Below are 12747 nucleotides of genomic sequence, written 5' to 3'. Positions count from 1 at the left end.
CTCTGCTAGGCAGATAACAGCATTGCTACTGAAAATAGACAGCTGTGATTAATACCTGATAGACCTGATTTGCTAGAACTCCATCTGGAATCTGAGAAGGGTCCCGTAGCATACTATTTATAACAGACTTGGAAGCTGTAGAAGAAAAGAGATGAACTATTAGCAGACAGTCAACATACTTTCAATGCAACATGAGAAGTGACAAATACCTATATACACACAAACCATGAAAACAAAAACATTACTCATTATAATCATTTTCCCTTTTTTTAATATAAGGGAAGTTTTTAATTAGACCATGTTGCCAAGTTTACAAGCCACATCGCCAGATTTGATGATGACCTAATTTTTCCAAGGTAAATGAACAAGTACAGACCTAAAGCATATGTCTCTTTGAAGATAAATTAGCTTTGGAAAAGCCCACTTGAGGAAAAAACAACAACAACAGCAACAAAATTAAAAAGCGAAACAAAAACAAAAGAAAATATTTACCTTTTATGGGTAGGTATTTTATAACCAAGCATATGCACATGCAAAGCTTAGTAAAGGCAGGTCAGACTTAAAGACTTCAATGGTGTCAATAAAAATAAATTTCAGCTATCTCTGAATATTAAACCTTTTCAAAATAATTCTCATCAATTGCTGTAAGATGTTACATACATCCCACAGAGTAGTAACGTTGATGACACTAGTTGACAGTTGAGGGAATTTTAAATAAGAAAAAAAATTGGGGGTATGTGTATATACATGTATATATAGTTGTTTCTTGATTCTCTCAGGGATTGGTTCCAAGATCCCCTGATGGATACCAAATTCCACAGATGCTCAAGTCCCTTATATAAAACCACATAGTATTTGCATATAGCCTATGCACATTCTCCCATATACTTTAAATTCATTTCTAAATTACACATAATATCTAATACAATGTAAATTCTATGTAAATAGTTGTTTTACTGTATTGTTTAGGAAATAATGACAAGAAAAAATGCACAGCAAAGATGCAATTTTTTACTTCACATATTTTCATTGGTGATTGCTTGAATTCATGGATACAGAGTCTATGGCTACAGAATATCCACCTTGTGTGTATACATTTTATACATACACAAATTTTCCACCTAAAATATGCCTCATTCACATGAAAATTATCCTGGACTCCCAGGGATGTAAAGCGAAGCATTAAGAAAGGTATCTAGTGAAGAATGTTATGTGAGGTGATATCCTTTGAAAAGCAAGGTCAGAGACCTTGTCACTTGCTCACAGTGAGCATGTAGCAGCCCAGGTGGCCAGAGTTCCTCTTACTATATGGGAGGAAGACAAGTTTCTAAACAAGCTAACAATCAATTCTAACAAAGTCTTACAGAGGCATCTCTCCCAAATATTTAACAAAATGGCTTAGGATCTAACCCACATGAGCACAAACATATTGTGTAAGTATCTAGTTAAGAAAATGAACACAGATCACAGATCTCCATCACTTAAATTCTGAGCTGATTTTTGTTCTAACATTTTCTTTATAAAGTTCCCTGACATAGGAACACTAATAGATACAATAAATGCTAGTAAATACTGTGGAAAGAAATAAGGAAATTTACATCTTACATAAGCACAGCACTGAGTCTTCAAAAAAAAATCAAGTAAAATTATTTAAGTTATTGCCTACTATTAATTACATGACTGCATACTTACAGGAACACATGTGTACTTAAGAATCATTTGTAAACATGTGCTTGCTCCGCACTTAAGAGAGGCCATATCGAATCACAAAGAGAGCCACACCAGTCATCCTACCAAGCCCTATCTCTACTTCCAACTCCCCAACCTAGGCAGGTAATGCAGACACAACTCGTGTTTTCACCTATAGGAAGTGATGATATTATTCAATCCAACAAAAAGGGTTCCAGTGTGAGTCTCTGGAGAAAGGAGCTACAATACCATATTGTTAAATTTAAGTAATACTGAGAGACAAATCACACTTATGCATTTGCATCTGAAAACTTAGGCTGTACCAAATTACTTCTAAAAGAAATTACCATTGATAAGTGGTACAAATATTGAGCATATGAAGCAGCAAATCATCATCTTACAAAGGAACACATTATGGCAGCAATAGTATTAAAGAGATAATAATGTGCTTGGAAAATATGCCTCATTTCTCCAACCTAATTCTAAGGCCTGGCCTGTTGGAGGAGATCAAAGCAATTGTTCACACATTTGGTTACCTTCTCTGAGGCTACTCAAGGGACTCAAGGAAATACTAGCCCCTTCTCCAAATATACGTAACTGTGGCTGAGGTACTCCACTGCAAACTCTCACATCATATGAGGAAAAGATTACTGATATTTTAATGATTAGACAGCATGTTCTGAAGTGCTATCTTATGGAAAATTACTGACCTCATGCCAAATTATATGCAAATTCATTGCTAAAATCTTTAAACTAAAGCTCTTTTTAAAAAAGACTAGGGATATTATCCTAGGACATAAAAATATTGGGTCATTTGTTTTGAGGGAAGAAAAGGAACTATCAAAAGATAAAAGAAACTGATGACATAATTTTCCTCACAATACAAATTTAAAACAGTGTGCTTATCAGGAATAAGAATTATAACCAATAAATTTTTAAAAAATAGTTCGAATTCACTGACTAGGATACTATTCCAAAGAAAGTTAGTTGTTTTAAATGGAATGGTAAAAACTACATATTGAGTACATATACATTTTAAATTTAATAACAAGTCTTTTTTCTTCTTTCAACCTGGCATTTTTTAGAGCAAGAGAGAAAGCTCTACTACAAAGTCCAGGACTCTGCTGCAGACCCAATGCTGGCCTGCCTTCCACATGTGGCTGTTTCCACTCAGTCTTCACAAAACAATGCCTGTGTCTCAGACCTGGCCAGAAAACACAAACATACTTTTACTCACATATTCTGAGTTTTAGGAACTGCCATCCCAAAGGGATGAACAATAACATCTACCAGAAAAGTAAAGGCAGACTCTCAACTCCAGTGTCTCCATCTATAGGAAGTGATTATAGCATTTAAGGTAACTTAATAAATTACTAACAATCTTTGAGTGGATGCCTTCCATGGTACCCGTCCCTAGGCTGTTTGTCAATTTGCGTTCAGTTTTTTTTTTTTTTTTGACCACATAGGGACAAGAGTCCTGTTCTCCCTAGCTTTTGCTAGAAGTACTCATTCTATTGCTTTCACACTTTTGCCCTGATACTGCTTCAACTGACTCTATTTCTCATTTCTAACAAGGATATATAAAGAAGAAAATGTGAGTCACTTGGAATTAGATCCATGAGAAAAGAAGTGGTATCTGTTAAATCACGCTACAGAAGACAGGCAATAGCTAATTCATGGACTAAAGCCCAATGCCTAAGATTACATGTTTTCATTGTGAAATACTTCTAATATGAACAACTACAAACATGCATCCACCACCCTAATCTAACTTCCAGATCTGAAATCAATTTACTTTAGATGGCCTAACATAGCATAAACTTTTTTTAAAATTAGTCTTGCTAGAAGGTGGATTTATTTTACTAGTATTTTCAGGAAATAAAAATTTGGCTTTGTTGATTCTTTCTACTGTGCCATTTCTTTTAATGCCATTTAAATTATCTTTTCTCATCATTATGTCCTGTTTTCTACTTTGAGTACCTTATCTTTTTGTTACTATTTTCATAGTAATGTGCAATTCTTTAACATTTTTAAGACTAATTTTTCCTATAAATTTTTCTTTAACTACATGCTATAAGTTTGTCATTTATTTACAAATATTTTTAGCTTCCATTATTATTTTATCTTTGATCTACAAATTACTTAAAAACATTTAAATTTTTGCCATTCTAATTTGTGATATTTATATCAATACGGAGTGTGTGTTTGGCTTCCTCTGTGTTTTTTTATGTAACAGATTTTTAGAAACATGTTTTTAAACAATTGAAATTTCTATTTTTGAGATATAAAGTTCATATGTCTAGTAGGTAAAGAGTTTTAATTGTATTATTCAAATCTTCTGCATCCTTATTTTTCCAAACTAGATATGAAACAATCATCTGCTCCTATTCTAGATTTGTCAGTCTCTCCTTATAATTCTCCCAATACTTGCTTTCTCTATTTGGAGGCTACATTTTGAATGTTATACATATAATTCTTGGTAAGTATACCTACTGGTAGTAAATCATAACTCTAATAAAATTTTTTCTTAAATTTGATGTTATCAAGTGGTAATACTCTTCACCACTTTTCTTTTGGATAGTATCTGCCTCATACATCTGATGTTTTGATTCTTTATCTTAAAATTTATTGTCAACACGTCTGAGGTATGACTCTTAAAACAGCATTACTGAGATTTTCTAAAATCCAATTAGAAAACTCTATACTTTTTAAGAAATGACTTTAATCCATTTATATTCATTGTGACGGACACATTCAGACTTATCTTTGTTCTTTTTATTTTTTACATTCTTCTACATATTCTTTCTTCCTCTTTTTTCTTTTCTACTTTTAGTTATTTTTATTCATCCTTTCTCCCTTAATTCCCTTGAAAGTAATATACTCTACAAGTTTTGCTTTAGTAGTCCTCTCAAAAAAATTTTTAAACAGAATCAATATCTAATCATCATTCTGCACACAAGGAATTTAGAAAGCACTCATTCCTATTAGGAAGCCTCTGGTTCCCACCAGCCTTCATGCTACTGTACCTACTATTTTTGTTCAATCATCTTGTTTCTAAGACAGATCTCCAGTTGTTAGTCTCTTGATATTTAATTTTATCCCATCAACTTGATTGTGCCAGGGATGCATAGATATTTGGTCAAACATGATTCTTACTTTATTTGTGAAAAGGTTTCTGGATGACATTAACATTTGCTAGTACATGATTTCTCTATATACATAATCTACTACCTACCTACCTGCCAGCCTGCCTACCTACCTTCCTATATATCTTTCCCCATGGAAGTTGGTTACCTCCTCCCTTTATATGTAAATTATTACTACGAATATATTTTCAGCAAGAATTGTCTGGCTGCCATGCACTATGAAAGGAGCTATGACATAGTAGTTTCATCTTTACTTCTATAGAGACCAGTTTTATTGTTAATTTCTTAGCTTGGGCTTTCTGCAATAAATAAGAACACAAATATGAACCCAAATCTACAAATGGTGCTGACTTGTTTATAATTTTTCTCTCTTTTCCTAAAACTTCATAACCCACATTTCCTTATCATCTTCTTCAGGAAAGTAGAATTTTCCCAGTCCTTTCTTCATAATTTGAGCCATATGGGAAGGCTCAATTCCAGCTCCTGGTTATACATTTTTCCTTCTGCAGAGCTAAAAATAAAAGCACCACACCCTCATGTTTACATTGAAGGTAGCAATTCCTGTTTACTACTCTGGATACAGTATCACTTTCAATTTTTGACACCCAAGATTTAATTTATTTTGTTTGTTCTTGACTACTTTTTAAAAAAACTTATTTATTTATTTTTTTTAATTTCTGGGTGTTTGTCATGGAAATATGGCCTATCAACAAAAGCTCATCTTGCTATGTTGCTGAAGTTTTTGAAGACCCTTGAACAAATAGTTCAGGGGAATATTTGTTTCCTCTTTTTGTTTGAAGTCATCAATAGCAGGAGAGATCAAACAGAAAGAATAATTAGTGAGCTCAAAGATAGGCCATTTAAAATGCACAGTTGGAGGAGAAAAGAAAAAAAAGAATGAAGAGAATGAACAAAGTTTACAGGAAATTTAGGACAATATTATAAGAGCATACATTCAGGTTATTTGGGCTCAAAAGGGACTTAAGAGTGCCAAAGGGATAAAAGGCTTATTCAAGGAAACAATAACAGAAAGTTTCTCAAATCCAAAGCATACAAATGTCCAGGTTCAGGAAGGTCAAAGATCACCAGTCAGATCGGATTCAAGACATATTATATCAATCCTTCACAGGTAACAGAAAAAGGAGGTTCTCAAGGCTGGATGAGAAAAGGAATATGTAACACACAGGGGTCTCCCAATTTGCCTGATAGCAGACTTCCTGACAGAAACCTTACAGGATGAGAGAGTGGCACGAGATGTTCACTAAATGAAAAAAACTGTTAATTGAGAATATTGTACCCAGTAAAACTATCCTTTAAAAATGAAGACCGGAGATGGTGAGCATTTTTTCATGTACTTATTGATTGATTGCATGTCCTCCTCTGAGAAGTGTCTATTCAAGTCCTTGGCCCATTTGTTGATTGGGTTATTTGTTATCTTATTGTCTAATTTTCTGAGTTCTTTATATATTCTGGATATTAGGGCTCTATCTGAAGTGTGAGGAGTAAAGATTTGTTCCCAGAAATGCTCACCATCTCTAGCAGTCAGAGAAATGCAAATCAAAACCACCCTAAGATACCATCTCACTCCAGTAAGATTGGCAGCCATTATGAAGTCGAACAACAATAAGTGCTGGCGAGGTTGTGGGGAAAAGGGTACACTTGTACATTGTTGGTGGGACTGCAAATTGGTGCAGCCAATTTGGAAAGCGGTATGGAGATTTCTTGGAAAGCTGGGAATGGAACCACCATTTGACCCAGCCATTCCCCTTCTCGGTCTATTCCCTAAAGACCTAAAAAGAGCATGCTACAGGGACACTGCTACATCGATGTTCATAGCAGCACAATTCACAATAGCAAGACTGTGGAATCAACCTAGATGCCCTTCAATAGACGAATGGATAAAAAAAATGTGGCATTTATACACAATGGAGTATTACTCTGCAGTAAAAAATGACAAAATCATAGAATTTGGTGGGAAATGGATGGCATTAGAGCAGATTATGCTAAGCGAAGCTAGCCAAGCCCTAAAAAACAAATGCCAAATGTCTCCTTTGATATAAGGAGAGTAACTAAGAACAGACTAGGGAAGAAGAGCACGAGAAGAAGACCAACATTAAACAAGGATGAGAGGTGGGAGGGAAAGGGAGAGAGAAGGGAAATTGCATGGAAATGGAAGGAGACCCTCAGGGTTATACAAAATTACATACAAGAGGAAGTGAGGGGAAAGGGAAAAACAGTACAAGGGGGAGGAATGAATTACAGGAGTGGGGGTAGAGAGAGAAGAGGGGAGGGGAGGGGAGGGGAGGGGGGATAGTAGAGGATAGGAAAGGCAGCAGAATACAACAGACATGAGTTTATCAATATGTAAAGCAATGAAGTGTAACTGATGTGATTCTGCAAGCTGTATACGGGGTAAAATGGGAGTTCATAACCCGCTTGAATCAAAATGTGAAATATGATATATCAAGAACTATGTAATGTTTTGAACAACCAACATTAAAAAAAAAAAAAATGAAGGCCGGATAAAGACATTCCCACACCAACAAAAACTGAGAGAATACATCTCTACCAGACTTGGCCTAGAAGAAATGCTGAAGAGAGACTTTCAAACTGCTAAAAAGAGACAATGATCTGGGCATGGTAGTGCATATCTATAATCCCAGTGACTCAGGAGGCTAAAGAAAGAGGATTCTAAGTTCCAGGTCAGTCTTAGCAACTTAATGAGACCCTGTCTCTAAACAAAAGATAAAGAAATAAAAATAAAAAGGACTGGGAATATAGAATGATGGTAAAGTGCCCCTGGGTGATTCTATCCCTAGTACCCACCAACAACAACAACAAAAAAAAAAAAAAAAAGAAAAAGAAAAAAAAAAGAAAAGAAAATATGGAAAGGTATGAAACTCAATGAGAGGGGTAATTATAAAACAAACTCGGGGGCTGGGGATATAGCTCAGTTGGTAGAGGGCTTGCCTCACATGCACAAGGCCCTGGGTTCAATCCCCAGCACCACAAAAATAAATAAATAAAATAAAAGGTATTGTGTCCACCTACATCTAAAAAAGACATTAAAAAACAAAAACTCAGAATGCTTTAATACTGCAAGTATGGCTGTATTAAATTTCATATTTTATAAAGAATACTAAAAAATAGCAATTAAAATGGTAACTATGTTAATATGAGATAGGCAATACAGAAAGATACAAAATGGGCAGATATCCCCTCCCCCCCTTTTGCTTTTGGTCCTAGCTTTGTGACCATGTTAAGCTGCTATCAATTTCAAAATAGCTTGCTACATATAATCAAAATAACTTTTTGGTAATCTTCATGGTAACCACAAAGCAAATATCTATAAAAGACAAACCAAAAATATAATTTCTTACACACTACTACAGTAAATCACTTAACTCAGAGGAAGACAATAAGAGAGTGTGTGTATGTAACTACTGTGAAGTTAGAATTATAAAAATATATAAAGAAAAGATCCCTTCAAGAAGTTGAAGCCAGAAACAATAGAGAAAAAAGCACGTGGCAGCAATGTGGATAATCATGCCAATCACCTCTAAAGACCTCTGTTGCAAGGGATCTGGCCACTAGGAGAATGGTCATCAATCGCTATAAAATAAATTGTTGCCCTAATTCCTCCAAATGTTGGCATTGTGTCTTCGGCCAAAATACTGTGCTAATCATCAAGTTTGGAAAACAAAATAACTTATTCCTATTGGTTTGAGATTCAGTTCAACTGGATTCTCAAATGTTACCCCCACTTTCTTTGGAAAGGCATCTAAGCAACAATTTCTCAATATGCTCTTTCTTTGGCAACATCGGCTAGGCTCAATGAAGACAGCTTACATTTTGCATGGCTATCAGTGGGGTGAGTCATATGAGTGCTGGAGGATCACTTCCATGGTGAATCATGTTTCCAGCATGGAAACATGTGGGGAAGGAGCCTTGGCTTCTCACCATGTAAGCCCCACTAGGGTCTGCTTGGAGTTCTTGAAATGGTGGGTTCCAAGAACAATCATCCCTAAAGAATCAGGCAGACTCTTAAGGCCTCTTATGACAAAGCCTTAGAAGTAACATATCGAGATCATAATTTTTATTTACATCTTCCTCAAAAGAGGAAAAACATGGTTTCTAAAAGAAAGGTGAACCCAGAAAGCCATGCAGTAAAAACTTTCAAGCAGATAAGCAATATGGAACAGTTGCTACACACAAGTCAAGAATCAGACAGATTTGTTTGAGGCCTGAACCTTCCACCTACCAGCCATGTTATCTCAACAAGTTAATTAATGTCTGTGATTGGTGATTGTTAGTCCCAATGTCAATAAAAGAGAATAAAATCAGTGCCTACCTTGCAGGGTTGTTGTGAAGATGAAATTAAACAGACAATGTAAAGCACTTGGGCCATTATGGTTGTTACTGTTACTTTAGCTGTTGTTAGATGATGGTGAGGCCTGCCTTCTGCCTCCCAACAACATTGCATTATCAATAAGCATAGCTATTATTGTCTTTTGTTAAGCGGATAAAAAAGACAGACTTCGTGAAGTTTATATGAAGTCAGGACCTGTTCTTTATAGATAGACAGAAGACAATCTGTTCATCAGACAAATTCTGGCAATGCCAGATTATTCCTTCTTACACACAGACAGACACACCCTTTTGTGGCACTCAGTGTACAGTTCATTATCAAAGCTTCTACACAGGTAGAAGTCCTTTCTACCTGTGTATTAAGCTAATATGCTATCCCTCTGGGGGCTGAGGTCGTAATTCATGTCTATAACCATATAATAGAAGGATACTTCTATCTAGTTAAGGGAATTTCAAGCACCAGCAATCAAGCAAGCAGACCTCCCCAAGAATCACTGACATAAGATCCATTTTTATGCTTGCTTTTCTTAATGTAAGGTCAGATATGTAGCCAGTGACTGATAGAAGGCAGTGAGACAAATAAGCAGGTATATCACCTGTGCTCTCAGGACTCTCAGAAGTCCTACCCACCACAAATAATGCCTTTTGAATAGATTATACCTGAAATAAAACAGAGGCAAGATTGTATATAGCTGGGATCCCTAATCCAAGATCACACATTGAGTATAAGTGAACCACCATGGGCTAATTGTATACTGGATGTTAGCAGACAGGACAGAAAAAAGGATGAGTGAGAGAAAGACAAGACGACAAGACGGGATAAAGATGTGATGGGCAGTCAGAACTGTAGTGTTAGAACTCAGTTCTCCCTTCACTGAAGAAAAATACTCCATGTGTTTGAACAGCTCAATAGAGAAGGCACCTGCTGTTGGAAACACTCCCAAGGCACACGAGGAATTTTGCCTTTTGTTGTGGCTGCTCCAGAGGCTGAACTCCCAGACAACAAAGCCTAAATACCAGTTGGTATTTAATCTTTTCTTCAAAAGCTGGTTTAAGGCCTTTGTACATCAAGGTCATGAGGTCTTAAACTACATCTCCATGGGGGCTGATCTGTGTCTTTCCTGGACTACTGCAATACTGCCTGTGGCCTATAGGAGCATTTTGTGTGATACCTAAAGCAGTTTGATTCCACTTGGTAACCTGAATAAAAAGTGTCTTTTAACATTAAGGAATCCTATAGGGACAAATTAGATTCTGCTCTCTACTAACACATACTCATAGAAGAAATAATTTAAACTAGAATCATCAAATATGAATGTATTATGTAAAGACTGAGTAGTCACTGATCAGAATCTCAGGCAACTTGCAGCTTTTCAGCCACATATGCCATCAAACCCTAATCAATGAATATTTACCTAGCACCTGTTAATGCTATGATCATAGTTCATTCTTGCACTCCGCACCCCCCTTCCACATCTGGAGTGGGCTTCCTCATCTTTCTTTGGGCCGAAACTTCCAATTCAATTCTGAGCTCCTCCATGAAAGCCATTCTTAAATTTCCTAATTCATTTGCCCTCTTCTCCCTCATATAATGGAACTGAAAGAACTCCTTTTGTCTGTCAATCACTTGATACTTGATTAAATATTACTGCCATCTATTTACAAGAGATTGGTTGGAATGCTAAAATTTGCAACCATGCCACACTTACATATATTTCCTCAATATTTTCTTTAAATATCTGCAGGCTTTTACATAGAGGAAGAATTAGGCTCATAGTAGATCACTCCAAGAAGATAAGAAAAAGTCTTACAGGTTTATTACTAGTTGTAAAGCTATGAGGTTTCAGATTCCAAGTTCAGCTTTATGTAGCCCAAATTCACGGTCTATATAGACGTTTTTTAACCATTTTTTCATTACAGCCCACCTAAGAATTTTAGACTTCTTTTTTTTTTAATTGTTTCACTCTCCCCACCCACCAACGAAATTTTAATGCTGCAGGTTTACTGTGTTTCTATTTGTGCAATATGCCCTTTAAGAATGCATGGTTCACCTGGTGAACTAACAAACTATTTGTATCAGGGAATTTGGCAAACTGTTTAAAGTAGAAATATTTCTCTTATCACTCCAGAGTTGCTCTATACAAGATAGCTACTCAATAAACTGCAAAGGAATGAATAAGTGAATAAATTGCCAAGTGAAAAAGAAAGCTACTCAAAAATACAAGTCCTACTTACATTCCCTCCCCTGTCAGAGCAACTTTTAGGTATCTAAATATATTAGAATTAAATTTGAGGCTTTCTTATTATGAATGAGTAGTTTTTTATCATTTGGGGAAAATTCAAAATAAGAAGAAACATGATATAATCGATCTTTAGATAAATATTGAAAATATCTAATGCTGTGTATCCCAGACAGGAGTGCTTATCCCTGGTATAAGCACATGAAATGACTTTACTATCATGTAACACACTTTTTTCTTTAATGATTATGTACTATTTTATAAGTATATTATGTCAAGATAATCTATTATTATTTTCACAGTAAAAATGAAAATATGAGGCAGATAATGCAAATCAACAATATGAAAAAACATGCTATGTGCAGATGCAAAGAAAAAAAATGTCACAGGTTTATAATAATGGAGAGAGGAAAGCTGACAGAGAGGAAAGAGCACAGAAAGCTTAACACATTTATGACATGTTTCCTTAAAAGACCAAAACACTTATATTCTAATAGAAATCTAAAATATTCTGAAGAAAAGAAAAACCCAAATAATCTTAAGAAATTGTAAATCACAGGCAAAATTAGCAGTTAGAATGGCATATGAAATAATGTGGAGATATTTCAAGAATAAAGAGAATCACATAAGCATCAAAGTAAAGAACATATCCCAAACATCAAAATGAAGAAAAATCCAATTAGACTCAAATTTTTTTTCACCAATAATAAATAGTAAAAAAGAGTGGAGTAATGGATAAATAATTTTAAGGGAAAAGGACAAGGTCCAAGATTACTACATCTAGCCAAGGTATGATTAGTATGCTATGTCAACAAAAACATAGACTACTGTTTACAGGACTCTAAAAGTTCACTTTCCACAGACTTTGAAAAAAATGTTTTCTAAACTATAATTCAACCAATCTGAGAATAAATCAATATAAGCAGTGTCCCCAAGTCTTTTGAGCTGTAATATTACCTTTCCTTCTTTTAGAATTATAAAAAATATATAATTAATACAGAAAAATCAAATAACTATTATATATTTATTATTAGCTTATGTGATATCATGTGGATATGGCAAAAGTTTGTAAATGTTATACCCAAATTTCTAAAAGTTTAGGGTGAGTATTCAGGAATGGGGAGTTACTCAATGTAACCAATATACAAGTTTCTATCTCTTGTTTTGCTTTTTTTTTTTTTTTTTTTTTTTTACGGGGAGTGGTGCTGGGGATCAAACCCAGGGTCTTATACATGCAAGGCGAGCATTCTACCACTGAGCCACATCCCCAGCTGGACAAGCAATTGGGCCAACAGACCATGACT

The 12747-nt window shown here is 35.2% G+C and overlaps 1 protein-coding gene across 5 annotated transcripts in view; it reads right to left on the bottom strand.

Annotated features, from left to right (window-relative positions):
- Cdin1 (CDAN1 interacting nuclease 1) overlaps positions 1-12747 on the bottom strand; it is a 217769-nt gene that overhangs the window by 112360 nt on the left and 92662 nt on the right. For all 5 annotated transcript variants that reach the window (XM_026392873.2, XM_026392893.2, XM_026392888.2 and 2 more), the window contains one exon: positions 56-135. In XM_026392873.2, the coding sequence (XP_026248658.1) occupies positions 56-135 (80 nt within the window). The remainder of the gene's footprint in view (positions 1-55; positions 136-12747) is intronic.

This window comes from Urocitellus parryii, chromosome 6 (assembly GCF_045843805.1).
Source record: "Urocitellus parryii isolate mUroPar1 chromosome 6, mUroPar1.hap1, whole genome shotgun sequence".
Lineage (NCBI taxonomy): Eukaryota > Metazoa > Chordata > Mammalia > Rodentia > Sciuridae > Urocitellus > Urocitellus parryii.
Note: the sequence above shows the minus strand (reverse complement) of the source record. Positions and strands in the feature narration are given on the sequence as shown.